The sequence below is a fragment of the Mytilus californianus genome, unplaced genomic scaffold, assembly GCF_021869535.1.
Source record: "Mytilus californianus isolate M0D057914Y unplaced genomic scaffold, xbMytCali1.0.p SCAF_11, whole genome shotgun sequence".
Lineage (NCBI taxonomy): Eukaryota > Metazoa > Mollusca > Bivalvia > Mytilida > Mytilidae > Mytilus > Mytilus californianus.
In genome coordinates this window covers 37,924,626-37,939,849 of record NW_026262593.1, presented here as the reverse complement: position 1 = coordinate 37,939,849, position 15,224 = coordinate 37,924,626, and the positions used below count along the sequence as shown (strand labels likewise).

Genomic DNA, 15,224 nt, shown 5'->3' with positions numbered 1-15,224 from the left:
ATCAGCATGATCAGCAATAATAGATTAACAAAACAAAAAATTTAAGTCATAAAAAAAATCTAGTCTACAATGTTCCAGAGTGGACATTGATGAAGATACACATAGATTATCACAAGTTAACAGACACAGGCTCTTTAGAGCCTCTAGTTTTATATATGATGTTGTTGTTTTTACATGATATAGAAACTTATCAACAACTCTTTCAGTATCTACATATAATCTTTCCTTTCAAATTTGTCCAACTTTTTTTTTGCCCTGTTGTTCAGTCATCTTTTTTTACCAATATATATAAGTAAATATACTGTAAGTTCATTCCTGACTAATATATATATAAACCTGAAATTTGTTTCTGGTATTGATAAAACCTCTTTTTGTAATACCAAGAGTATTCATCGGGAATACTAGGATATTGTATGTTATGAAATGATGAATATGAAAAAATACACTACAAAAGTAAAATCTACCTGTACGGAATAAAATGATGGACTAAAAGGCATTTAATAAAAAACTGGCTTTCTATAATATGGAATCCCTTAATTATGTTTCAAATAAAGATTAGAAAATTAATCATTTGTTAATTTAGATAACAAATTATCTCCCTCTAGGCAGCTTTGCAAAATCAGGGGGGGGGGGGGGGGGGGGGGGAAGGGGTATATTGCTCATACATAGTCCCAGAGATTGACATATTTGTATTTCATGTATTTATTACATAATGCCATTGTAAGAACAGGAATAAAAGCCCTGTTCATTGATAATTATTTATTTTTTCTATGTATTGTGTCCGTTTTTGTCCCATGTACATTTACTCCATATTCTTTCATTTTCTATACATTGCTAATTTCAGAATTGTTATGGACCTAGTAATAATACCGATACGAATTAAGCTGAAAGTGTTGATAACACTTGAGATATTTTTCTCATTTACCTTATACAAAGCAACCTTATGGGAGTATTCATCTCCAAGTATAGCACAAAACATCCTAAACAACAGGAAGGAAGAAAAAGATGACACCAGTCCAGTTATTACAGAGTTTATTGACAAACCAGGCACTGAAAGGGTATTTACATATATCAACATTTATTCATTCTTTCATTTTCCAATACCAGTACATGTCCCCACATTTCATCCCAGTCGATCCCATACAGTAGGACCTGTTTTGGGGCAAAGATTGCATGAAATGCAAACAATACCCTATGGTACTGACTTGATATCACTACTTTTGAGATATACAAAATATAGAGCATTGATCATAACATTCTAAACATCCTATCCATGAACAATTCTATAAATTTATCAGTGAAATATATGCTCAGATATTCAAGTTACAAAATTATGTTGTACTTGTCAAGAAAATTACATAACTTGTACAAGGTGCAGGAATTTAATATCTGTTCTAAAATTATTAATGATATCATTGTTAAAGTAATCTTTTAAGTTGGAGTTTTCTTCCTTCGTTTGTAATTGTTGTTGAATCAACTACAACCAATGCTTTATACTATGCAATGTTTAATTTGACTTCCTACTGAAGCAAAATTTACTCTTCGGTGCTTACAAGCACTTTGTTTTGTATTTTTTGTAAATTTTCTTGTCCTGAACATGTATGAAATACTTGTCAGCGGACATAAAGCAAAATTTGTCCAGTTATTGTTGTTTTATCATACAATTCATTACTAAAGCACTGTTTTTTTTACCTTTTGGGTTTGTTTTTTTTGTGTAGTAATTTTGTGTTATGAATTGTAAATCAAATCCTTGATTTTCTATTTTTAAGCTCTTAATACCTGGTTCAAGTGAAAACTAATGCCATTCCTTGGACTTCATTGTCCTGCATTTTTTAATCTTTAACAATATTTATCCAATATCATTGGGTTTTACATGCCAATTTTATGAGTGGAAATTACAGAGTGAAACATTAGTTGTGGCCATTCTTTTATAAATTAGTTGGAAGACTCCATATGCCAGCTAAAATGACTTGTATTTTTGTGATTAGAAATTTCTTGAATAATTTTATTAAATAAGAGGTCAGATTAGATTGAATAAATTCTTAACAAATTTGCATAAACAGATCAATCTGAACAAACTATAAAAGTTATTGCTGTCTGTCAAACTTAGTGTACTATGGTAGCACATTTAAGAACTTACATAGGGATGTGTACTTTAGAATATTTGCCCTTCATGGGTAACTGTAAACAATAATGTGCTAATAATAGTAATATACTAATTAAGCCAACATATTTGTGAAATAATGTATTTTAACTTTGAAAGATAATCATGTACTGGTCATTTTACAGGACAAAGTAGGCTCCTTTTTGGTCTAATTATCACAAACAATTTAATAATAAGCTTTATGTAGGCACATTATACTGCATGAGACTTTTTAAGACTCATCACTAATACACTTCCAGTTTACAGAATACTTATATAGTCTTCATAGAATGGTAATTTTTGTAGTTTTAGATGCATTTTTCTCAAAAACTAGAAATTATGGCTGTCAGACATTTTGGACTAAGCTTCATCTGAGCATAATATAATGTTATGCATTTTCACATTCATTGCTGGTGGACTCTTGTTTACTAATATATACACATTACTTTCATGTATGAAATTTTTATCACATTTTTCTCAGGAACTATGGTATGAGATGCTAATTTAGTCATGAAGTAGGTCTCCACATTTTGACGTAACAATATCTTGAAATCAAATTAAGGAATTGTGGTGGTTGTGAAATAATTTTAAACCTCCATAGACATTTAGGGATATCCTGAAATAACGCAATTTTGATGGATTAATTGTGGAGGTCCTGAAATATTTCAGAAGTCCTCAAGGATTTATGGGTATCCTGAATTCGAATTATGGATGTCCTGAAATAATTTAGGAGGTCTATAAATACAATGATTTGAATAAATCTGCACCTCATCCAATATTCCTGAAATTTGTTTGATTGATTTTTGGTGTTTTTAAGCATCTTTTAGCACTATTGGCTATTTCACAGCTGTCAGTTTTTATTGGCAGAGGAGGGTCCCAAAATTTGGTATAAAGTTTCATCTTAGCATGCTTTAAATACTGTGTGATGCTTTATCATTTATGAGGGTTTTAAAATATTTTAGGATAACCTGGCATCCAATAATGAAGGGTCTTAAATATATAAGAAGGTCTTTATTGATTTATGGGTATCCAGATTCATGAATTTGAGTTATGGAGGTCTTGAAATAATTTAGGAGCTCCTAAAATACAATGATTTGACTAAATCTGCACCTCATAATTATTTGGAACAAAACTTCCTGAAATTTAGTTACAGCACTATCAGCTATGTCCATTTGTAGAGGAAGCTCCTCAAATTTGGTATCAAGTTTCATGTGAGCATGTTTTACTGAGGGATGCTTTTTCTAATCAATCTGCTAGCTATCAAATTCTTATTCAATTAATAAACACTTGTACTGTGGGATTCAATTTTATGCGATAGCTCCATATCAACTTGTTTCTTCAATGATATAAGTGTTTCTTATTCAGTTGAAACCGATTGGTCGAATTGCACAATTTATGTTTTACCAAATAATACCTTAATCAAACTAATTATAAAAAATTTCAGAAGCGTTCCACAGCAAATTGTTTGGTAAGACAAATTCTTGATCAGGATTACACAGAGCCTCAGTTTGAAATTTCTATCCATGCTGGCGATGACAGAAGTGGTGTCAGGTTATACCTGGATGTAGGAACTGTACCTGGTGGTAGAGATGTATTAAACACTAGAGAATTGGCAGGACCTGCAACAATATTGTCAGAGGTATGTAAAAAAATATTATTTGAAGTCATGACTTAAAAGGAAAAGTGTGCTCTGTTGCTTAAATGCATATTCATATTTAATTGTTTTATAATTGTGTTGGGTTAATGCAATTATTGTAAGTAGTTTGTAATTTTTAAGAAGACATTTTTTTTATTAGGTTTTAAGAGCATCTGGTGTTCCGCTGTATTTTACTGTAACTGCTGAAAATGACTCTGGTCAAAAGTCCACAGCTTCATGTGACCTATATACATATGATATAACACCACCTGGTGGCAGATTTGATGAAGATTACAAGACCACCAGTAACCCATCAGTTATTAAAGCTTCAGTGACAGTTTATGAAGATTCAGAGCTTGTAGAAACAAAAGTGGCAATGGGATATGGAAAAGACATATGGGGTGAACAGATTGTCCAATGGAATGATGTTGAACTTGACCAAAGCACTATAAATCATATTACAGCAGGTAATTGGTATATGGATCTATATATATATATAGGATCTACAAAACTAAATAAACAAAAATTAGTTTAGAGGCATGTATAACCCTTTTAATACTTGAAAAATGAGTTTTATACAATTCATAAAATTGAGAATGAAAATTGGGAATGTGTCAAAGAGACAACAACCTGACCAAAGAGCAGAAAACAGCCTAAGGCCACCAATGCGTTTTCAATACAGCGAAAAAATACTGCACCCGCAGGCGTGCTTCAGCTGGCCCCTAAACAAAAATATGTACCAGTTCAGTGATAATGGACGTCATACTTAACTTCGAAATATATAATTGAACTAAAATTAAAAATCATACATGACTAACAAAGGCCAGAGGCTCATGACTTGCAATTGGGACAGGCGCAAAAATGTTGTTGGGTTAAACATGTTTTTGAGATCTCAACCCTCCCCTATACCTCTAGTCAATGTAGAAAAACGAACACACAGCAATATGCACAGTTAAACAATTGGTTTGTTCGAATAAAGCGAAAGAAAGGATTAAGCATAATAATTTATTGTCAGATGGTCTGGCTAAAGGCACCAATGATGCTTTGCTATAAGATCATTTAATGAGACTTCTGAACATACAAAGTTGCAAGTATATTCCTATCAGTACTTGAAAAGAGAGCTTCCAACAACTGCTTTGAAGGAAAAGCTGTAAAGAAATATGACGTAATAACTTTATTCTTGTTGGAACAAATATTCTATACCATTTATTATGTTAGGAACATATACTGTTATATTTATTCCTGTGGAAATAATTTTCCAGAATACTTTTCCATTTGGAACTTATATTATGGTAGAATTTCTATTTTGTGACACCTCACAGCAACAACATTTTGATATAATATTTTGTTATTTTAATAAGAATCATTATAAAAATGCACTATGTAGTTTGTTTTTGAATTCTAATATGATTTCTAATATGATTTTTTACAGAGTCTGATCCTCTTAATCGAAAGGTATTCGGGATGTTCACTAGCCCACGCACAGGAAAATTAGTTGGACCTAAAGCAGGCAAGGATTCTTCCCAACATTATCCTGGAGATTGTGCCAGAGCATGTGTTGAATTACCTCCAACTAAATGTATGAGTTTTAATTTTGATTCTGCAGATGGAACATGTGAACTTGTTGAAGCAATAGAGGGATACCATTTTAAAAGATCCAGATCAGGATATTTTTCCCATTATGAAAGATTAGGTGTTGGGAAGACGAAACAGTTCAACTTTGACCAGCTGCAGTTACAACACAACACAATTTACTTTGTGAATTTCCTTATTAGCAATTATCTTGGATATACATCTATAATCAACACTCAAGGTGTCCTTGTTGATTTGACTACACCAACCACAGGTACCATATATGAATTGCATTACAGTGGGTCTTGATATGGTTTACAGAATAGAGAATATATGAATACAAAAGTTTTACTTCTATTTGGTTGACATAAAAAAGTAAAAACAGAAGTTCTTGAGAGCTTTTCACTGAATAAATACTAACATACATATACACCACATTAAAATAGAAAGCATGCAGATAAGATACATATGCAGCATATATTACATTGCATAGATACAGCACAGACATATTGAAATACATGCATAGCACTCATCAACTACACCAATTAACATTTTAAAACTGAAGCATTACTGAAATTTAAAGTAATTAAAGTACTAGTCCAACATTTCGGTTCAGCCTGTGGATAATGTTTCTATACATCAATAGCTTTGTCCAAGCTTCATGGAGTTGTTTGAATTTTGGACAGAAGTTTTTTATGGTCAAAAGACTGTATTCAAAGCAAAATTTTGACATATATTTTTTTAGTGTATCTATATTTTCCTTATTTTTTTTTTTTGCATTAGAAATTAAGGAACAGTTTAAGGTTGAAGTCTTCCAGACACCAATAACTTTTTCAATCCGTATGAAAGGTAATATTACTTGGACAAAAGTTTCATCAAGATCAAGAAATAGAACTGATAAATTTACTTAGTTTTGGCAATTAACATTACACTTTTACTCTGACAGCAGCAAAAAGCAACAGACATAGGGTTCCAAGGTATTTTTTAGGAACTTATCTCAATGCATTGTATAAAACATCTTTTCAGGAGATATTAGAAATGCCAGTAGAGACAACCTTCTGCGTGTTGACTGTTTGTCTATCATTCCCGAGGTACACAGACCTGATTGGATTATTCGTTGTGAAGGGATGAATCCTAATATAAAAAATCACAGGTATGTCATTCAACCATATAATTTTGACTCTTTCTTGTGTAGGCTTTTGAAGAAGCAAGACAAATCAATCCTACATAATTCCTTTAGCCCATCACATTTAGGTTCAGTCTGCAGTTAAAGTTTGTTAAAACATCAATAACTTTATCAAACCTTCATTGCATTTTTTGAAAAATGGGTAGAAGCTTTTAGTTGATTTTAACAAAGCCCAATATCTAGAGCAAAATTTACATATTTTTTTTGCCTACTTGTCTTCTTTTTTTTTTGCAGTAGCTATAGTCTTACCTGCATTGATATTTTGCAGACATGAACTTTTTTATGATAAAAAGACCATGGTATTTTGTAAAATTAAAGTGCAATTTCTTTTCAATTTTGCATAATTATGTACATGTATGCATAGATATTATGTGCAATGTGCTTAAATGTGTCAATTAATAAAAAAATATTAAATTAACTGTTGTAGATTGATAGTAGATGGCCCAGGCTCCACAGCAGTTTTCAATGGCTTGGAGCCAAAGACAGATCTCCTGTATACAAGACACAACACATATATCTCAGGTATTTAAATCTAGGAATAAAATTTATTGTGTTATGTACCTTTAGTTGATAATGTAACTTTCATTAGCTTTAGTTATCCCTCTTTGGAAACTATAGAGTCCTGGTTGATTTTTTTGTTCAACCTATTTAGGATGAAGTATGGGGCATTATGTTTTTCTGTATTTAATATTGTATGTCTTTTCATCATCTATCTATTGCAAGTTATGTTTTAATTTTAATTAAGGTTGCTTCAACTTGAAACTAAATACACATGTTCCTTTATATAATGAACTTTTTAAAATATATGTCTAATTAGGGTTTTGACCAAGATTTTTCTGTTCACTGGTCATGGAAATGATAAGAGTGAGCAGTGCATGGTGTGATAAGGATAAATATTCTTGTATACTTTTTATACGCCCGTTTACGGGACGTATTATGGTATACTGTTGTCCGTCCGTCCGTTGTCAACATGTCGGACATTAACTCAAAAACGCTTTAACCAATTTGCATAAAACTTTGATGAAGTGTTTATATCTATTGATGTGAGCTCCCTTTTGTTTTTTATAAATTTCAGATTTTAGGTTTCCTAGTTATGGGGTTTTATTCATTAAAAAAAGGGGGATTTTCTAGTTTAAAGACAATAACTCAAGGATGCTTTCACCAACTTGCAAGAAATTTTGGTGAATTGTTTATATCTATTGATGTGAGCTCCCTTTTGTTTTTTATAAATTTTTGATATTACGTTTCCTGGTTATGGGGTTTTATTCATTAAAAAAAGGGGGATTTTCCATTTTTCAGATAATAACTCGAGGATGCTTTCACCAACTTGCAAGAAATTTTGGTGAATTGTTTATATCTATTGACATGAGCTCCCTATTGATTTTTATAATTTTTAAATTTTTACATTTCCAAGTTACGGGGTTTTATTCATAAAAAAAGGGGGATTTTCCAGTTTTCAGGCAATAACTCAAAATTGCTTTCAGCAGTTCTCATGAAACTTTGGTGAATTGTTTATATCTATTGATGTAAGCTCCCTTTAGAATTTTATAAATTTTAGATTTTACATTTCCGAGTTATGGGTTTTTTTTCATTAAAAAAGGGGGAATTTTCCAGTTTTCGGACAATAACTCATAAAGCTTTCAGCAGTTCTCATGAAACTTTGGTGAATTGTTTATATCTATTGATGTAAGCTCCCTTTTGATTTTCATAAATTTCTAATATGACATTGAGAAGTAATTGAACTTTATTCTTTGAAAATGCGACGGGCGTATCATGCGATCATGGCGCAGCTGTTTATTTTTATTTACAGCTAACTGGGATGGATTCATAGATAGAGAGAGTGGACTGTTGGGTTATGCAGTATTTGTTGGAAAGAGTGTCTGTGATGATTTGATACATCCACATTATGATCCACACAAACATCTCTTTGAGGTATCCCAGTGGACTCATACTGCTACAATTTATCCTATTCCGGCTCCATATGAAACACTGCCAGGTAATAAACTTCATCTTAGATATAATTTTCTTTAACTTCATGTTTCATAAAATATAATATAGATTACAAACCTGATAAATGATAGTGTTCTCATTAATTTGATATGTTTGAAGTCTAAAAGCACAAATACATAGGATTCTAAAGGGTATAGTTAGCTTCAGTCTGCTTGGACAGTGTGCCTTTCTTTTGTTTTAACATAACTTTTTGTATATTGCAGATGACAGATACTATATCTCTGTTCGAGCAATGAATAATGTAGAATATGGAGGTCCTTTGGCTACAACTGTTTGTCATTCCACACCAATATCTGTAGATAATTCAGCACCTTTAGCCTTGGAAATTTATGATATAAGCTACAATGAAAGAACCTCTACCATCAGAGCAAAGCACAACTCTAGGTAAGTATTTTTCTAAAAAAAAATATTTTCATGGTTCCCTCCAACCACAAAATTTAGTATACAACGAAATGTTTTTTTTCTACCAGTTGGAAACCAATAAAAATCATGAATTTTTATTCAAAGCAACAATTTAATTAGGACTCTTAGAAATTTGAATCGACTATTGACTGTTATTCGATTGAAATAACCTCAAAAATGTGGTGCACACTTTTGAATAACCTGCTAGAGCAGACTTTTTTACTCCTTCTCAAGTTAACTTAAGAAATTTTAAGCAGACATGCAAGCTTATAATTTAGTGAACATCATCAGTGACAGACCAGACCTACATGTACTTCTTTTCATGGTAGAGCTTTCACTTAACATACAGTTTTAGAAGTGGAGTTGAATATTGTCAGTACATAAATAGATAATCTGATTAGATCTACCCCTAAAACACCAAAAAATTAAATTTGATCATATCATACAGCATTTCCATCAAACCAAATAGAACACATTGTCTGTTTTCCATTTTTAAATCCAAGATCTTTATATATAAAGAAGAAGATGTGGTATAATTGCCATTGAGACAACTCTCCACAAGAGACCAAATGACAAAAGAAATTAACAATTATAGGTCACTGTACGGCCTTCAACAGCGAGCAAAGCCCATACCGCATAGTCAGCTATAAAAGGCCCCAAATGACAAATGTAAAACAATTCAAACAAGAAAACTAACGACCTAATTTATGTACAAAAAATGAACAAAAAACAAATATGTAACACATCAACAAACAACAACCACTGAATTACAGGCTCCTGACTTGGGACAGGCACATACATACAGAATGTGGAGGGGTTAAACATGTTAGCAGGATCCCAACCCTCCCCCTAACCTGGGACAGTAGTGTAACAGTACAACATATAAACAAAGAACTATAAAAATCAGTTTAAAAAGGCTTAAATCATCAGATGGATACAAATAGAAATACATCTAACAAAAACACAGAGTGGACGTTATGTTCCCTATTTCATATATTGATCATGATATTTTTACAATGTTTTTCCTTGTTTTTAGTGATCCACATTCTGGATTGGCCTACAATGATGTATGTTTAGGGAGAACAAAGAGAGACTGTGTAGAGATGAAATGGATCAGACTTTCATTTGATCCTATCATAACACTTGTTAGAATTTTAACTGATGGTGTTCCAATCTGGCTGAAAATCAGAGTAATCAATTATGGTAATTATATTATTAGCTTTTTCCCTCTTGCTGTTCACCGCTCATATGACCCATATCGATGTTCGCCTAATAAGTATATTTCCTTGTTAAGGGGGCTCACGGGTATAAATCTTTCTTTTTTTAGATATTGGATTTCTCTATTTTTTTCTATAAATGAATTTTATCATATACTTAATAAGGGCTTCCAAAATTATTTTTAGCCAGCCGGACATTTTATATATTATCCCGATTTTAATCACTTAAGACTAAATAAATAAAAGGCAATTATGGTAATCAGTTGCCGAGTTGGACATCCCAATGATTGACATTAAAAAAAAAACGATATTAAACTTTCTTTGATTCAAATTCGAAGTTCTGACGTAAACTGTTAAATTGGCAGTACATCAATCGAAGTGTGCAACATCAGCGTACTTATATCTGCTTAGACTCTTTATTTGTGCAAAATAACGTTGTCAAAAACTTTAGTTTCGTTTTTAAAACCGGATGTTATCATGACAATGGTAAAACATGGACCAGAGACTGATACGTAAATTCCGTGTACGTTTGCAAAGCATGAATGAGTGTAAGTAGCTCTTTCTACGTTATTTCTTCAAGAAAATATTCGAAATAAACGTGAGATAAAGGTATCAATGACAATTTAAGCATTTTTCGAAGAAATTAGGATGCATAATTAAATTTCACACCTGTGCACACGTGTACTAGTTCAAACAGAGACATGTCTCTGGTTAAAAAAAAAGTGGTTATGACGATTTTTCATTTTCACCTTTTTAATTTTTTCTTCAAATCATATTTGTAAACGTATTTCTGATAATTTAAATCTTTTTGACTAAATTAATTAGATGCAAACCGCTGAAATGTAAGAAAATAACTTTGAATAGACCGATCAATGTCCGGCTCAAAATAGTTTACCTGTCACCTGAACAGGTAAATTTCAGTTGTTTGACAACTAAGTAGCCTTGATTAAAATGAGAAGGTATTAAAGTAGGGGTTGTTTTGATAGTACTTTATGATCATGTCACTTTTATGACCGGAAATGTGTGGCTGTTAAAGGCAAAAGGTTGGGTCAAAAAGATCGCGAATTATGTTAAAATGACCGTCTCTTAAGCCTTGAAAACTAAAAAGTAGATGTCCGTTTCATGCTTTGCCCAGCCGGACTTTTACCGGACATTATACAAATGTCCGGAATATATGACCGTTTTGGAAGCCCTGTACTTAATATAAAAATAAAATTAAAAAATGGAGTCACTGTTCATTTAAGCTCACAGTCTGCCTTCGAAAGAAGCATGCATTTTTGTTAAGGTATTTTTTTTCTGTTGAACTAATAGTAGAAATAGAGGTAATATCGAAATAAAAAAAGAACTAAATTACAAAAATCGCTTAAATTTTACATTTGTTTAGTTTAAGTACAGCTTATTTGAAAAAAATAATAAAAAAATATAGGTCACCGATGAGTTAAAAAAGATAATTCAAATTTAATGCAAAAAAATGGCATTTTTGCACCAAAGGGAGATAATTTGGAGCTTTTTCAATGATATAAACATTTTAAAAGTCATCTGGGGCCAAAAGAAATTGATTTTTTGGTTGATTTTTGTACCATATCATAAAGTAACAACTAATAGTGTAATAAATAAAATTTGTAATGAAAAAAATAATGTTTAAATTTTTGCTGAAATTTTTGTACCCTCAAGCCTCCTTAAATTTGAAACCAAACCTCAAGTTCTTGGCTATCTTACATAACAAACAGATTAGAAGGATGGATTAAATAAAATTCTCAGCTACTCCTGAAATGTTAGTTTTGTCTTTTGAAACATTTATGAACTATCATATCTATGTTCTTTTAAAATATGATGGTAAATCATAAACTAAAAGTGAAAATGGAAATCAGGAGTTATGAAAATGTTATATTTTGGTGCAAAGATCTTTCACTATTGTTTTTCATTCAGGTATGTTTTGTTGGAAAAACTAATAATAATAATCAGTCCGTCAGTCCTGTTCTTGTCATTACAACTCCTCTGAAACCACAGAACGAAATTTCCTGAAACTTTGTAGGTGATAAGTACATATACTATATACATGTGCATATCAACAGGAAATTATGATCCTATTGTTTTTCTAGGAGTTGTGCTCTCTGAACTTAGAATTTGGGCCTAAATATACTACTGCAACAGTTTGTCATGACAACTTCTCTGAAATCACACAACAGAATTTCCTGAAACTTGTAGATAATAAAGACTCGGATTGAAATTAAAATATGGTGAAAATATTAAAGTGCAGAGTATTTATGTTGCGAAAAACAAATTATAGATATATCAGTTTTCACAGAAAATAAATTAATTTGATAGTTTAAACATATTTTATTGTTCATTCTAATTTTTTAGTTGACATGCGTACTATTGTGGTTGCTGATACACCTATTATTAATGACAAAACTGCACCATTTTCTGGAGCTGTGATGGATGGACCTTTGTATGGTGAAGATTTATTGTACACAAAGTATTCAGATAGGGTAAGTGCATGCACTTAGTACTTAACTTTAGGGGGTTTTGATGACTATGTCTATTTATGAAGGACCAACACATGAATTAATTAGTTTGGTACTAAAAATTTCTTAAGGTAAGTCTTTTATGCATACTCTTGAAGTACATTTTTTACACTAGTTTATTCATTTGATTTTGATGTATAACAAATTATGTGTAATTGTCTATTTTATTGTCTTGCCTGTGGTTGAATGTGTGACATTGGGATTACAATCCAGCTACAACGTAAACTTTTTGTTTGAAAGCTTTATATTTCAGGAGAAAGAAGACCTGGATACCTTGTATATAGATGCCTTATTTTACAAAAATTCTGTCTATTATGTGTCCATTGTCTGACTTTATTATGTGACTGCTTAAAAATGTATAGGTTTTTTTTGTCATGTTATTTTTTCTCTAATTATGAGTCATAGGATAACTATATTTGGTATATGGGTTGCTTGCAAGTTCTACATATCCATAAGACAGGTTTTACCTGACCTCTACATCATTTCAGGGAATCACCACAAATAGGTTTCACTTCTGTAAATATAGACAATGCAATTTCCCATAGGAACTCCTTTTACTATGAAGTTTTGAAAAGAAATTATATCCTAGAATGGAAAGCTCATATGCACTACCGTTTTTTTTTCAAAGGGCAAAATATAGGGCTTTGCAGCATATTTTCAACATTTGTATGCACCGAACTTCTAAGAGTTTAAACTTATACTAGAGTTAAGTACTACCCCTACTTCACTTTTAAGTCTTCCTCAGAATTTAAGGCAACCGCTATTTATGTTAAACATGTTAAACATTCAGATTATATTTGGGAATCAGTAGGTAAACAAAACAAAATATCTATGAATATTATACATCTCCCCAAAAGAGGTGTGGTTTATGAAACAGCTGTATTAACAAATTGCAACCTATAGGCATTTTGTGCTGAAGCAGCATAAAGCATTCTATCATTCAATCAATTCATGGATCAGTGATCAAGGTAAAGTTTTCATGGTTGAGTCTGATTACCTGGTATTATAAGTAGAAGGATAATTATATTTGGTGTATGGAATGATTGTAAGGTGTTCTTGTTTATCTGGTAGGTATATCTGACCTTGACCTCATTTTCATGGTCCAAAAGTACAGCAGGTGAGACATTTCAGCATGTGCACTTTTGTTTTTCAGATTTGTGCCAACTGGTTACATTTCTATGACCCTGAGTCTGGTATTGGATTATACCTAGTCAGTGTTAGTTCTGTTAAAGAGATAAATGTAACAGACATTGCTAACTTGACAGAGTACAGCAGGACAACACATGAAGCTTGTGTAGAGCTAACTCCTGAAAACAATCTGGAACATGGACATACTTACTTCACCACAGTGTGGGCATTTAATGGTGCTAATAACCAGAAAAATGCTTCAGCTATTTCTAATGGAGGTAAAATGTTAAAAGTATTTGTTGTCTTGTTCAAGAAATTTCTAAAGAGCTGCAAAAATCGTAATTATTATTTTATTGCACTAAATATATTTCTTTGTACAACCCTTTTGAGCTTACCTGACAGGTAAATCACATAAAGGAAACACTAAGGTTTCACAAATCTACATGCTAGTATACATGCACGGTATGAAAAATCATATGATTTGATAAACTAAAAAAATTTATTTATTTTTGCTCTAGAAATAACAAAATCCCTTGTTTATGGACACTTCAAAACCACACTACATGGCTTCCATCTGTATGTAAGTTAGTTGTAGAGCTTATAAAACAAATGCCCCCTTTATTGTGTTTCACATGTGACAAATATCTTAATTAAGATTCAAGTCTTAAGAAAATTATTACAAACCTGAAAAAGAAGAAGACATAGAGATGGGTTATCCATCTTGTTAGGTAGGTTTTTTAGAAACAGTTCCTTAAAAGGTAAACAATTTTTGATATGACAATTTATTGAATAACTATTTGGGCTTCTGACAAGTGCTATTTGACCTAATGTAAACTGATTTCAATATCATAGACCTAAGAAGAATTATTCTATATTGGCACATACACATTACTGTCTTTTAGCAACTAACACATCATTGCGTGAAATCTGGTGTCTGTTATTAATTTATGTCTGATTTTACAGTGACTGTAGATCTAACAGAGCCAGTTTCTGGTCGTGTTATTGATGGAAACAAGACAGATTTTAAAGATATCCAGTTCTCTGGTAATGCAGCTAAAGTAGAGGTTCAATGGAAAGATTATCATGATCCTGAATCAACAATCAAACAGTATGAAGTGCAAGTTCAAGCAGCACCGTATGTTTGTTTCATTATTTTTTGTTTGGGGTGGGGGTTTAAATGTAACAAAGCTAAAAATTGAAAGAAATTTTTGTTTCCCACTTCAAACATTGCAAATGCATTCACTTTTTGTAGATTTTTTTCCTGTAAAAGGTTGTCAATGATATTTTGTATACAGTTGTATTAAAATTGGCACGTCTTATTTCCCTGCAGATAATTTGGCCTGCCCAATTATACATGGTCTATAGAATTTGAAACTTTTGTTTAGTTTAAATGTTCAAATTT

At 31.7% G+C, this 15,224-nt stretch overlaps 2 protein-coding genes across 2 annotated transcripts in view; both read left to right on the top strand.

The window, feature by feature from the left end:
• Positions 1-8,615, top strand: part of LOC127720890 (uncharacterized) — a 46,320-nt gene extending 37,705 nt beyond the window's left edge. Inside the window, exons 15-22 of the mRNA XM_052227632.1 lie at positions 845-1,058; positions 3,588-3,782; positions 3,940-4,246; positions 5,212-5,625; positions 6,378-6,504; positions 6,965-7,059; positions 8,348-8,533; positions 8,596-8,615. Coding sequence (XP_052083592.1) covers positions 845-1,058; positions 3,588-3,782; positions 3,940-4,246; positions 5,212-5,625; positions 6,378-6,504; positions 6,965-7,059; positions 8,348-8,533; positions 8,596-8,615 — 1,558 coding nt within the window. The remainder of the gene's footprint in view (positions 1-844; positions 1,059-3,587; positions 3,783-3,939; positions 4,247-5,211; positions 5,626-6,377; positions 6,505-6,964; positions 7,060-8,347; positions 8,534-8,595) is intronic.
• A 138-nt stretch (positions 8,616-8,753) lies between these two features.
• LOC127720029 (uncharacterized) overlaps positions 8,754-15,224 on the top strand; it is a 73,869-nt gene continuing 67,398 nt past the window's right edge. Inside the window, exons 1-5 of the mRNA XM_052226441.1 lie at positions 8,754-8,931; positions 9,986-10,152; positions 12,531-12,658; positions 13,848-14,100; positions 14,786-14,957. Coding sequence (XP_052082401.1) covers positions 8,780-8,931; positions 9,986-10,152; positions 12,531-12,658; positions 13,848-14,100; positions 14,786-14,957 — 872 coding nt within the window. The 5' untranslated portion in view covers positions 8,754-8,779. The remainder of the gene's footprint in view (positions 8,932-9,985; positions 10,153-12,530; positions 12,659-13,847; positions 14,101-14,785; positions 14,958-15,224) is intronic.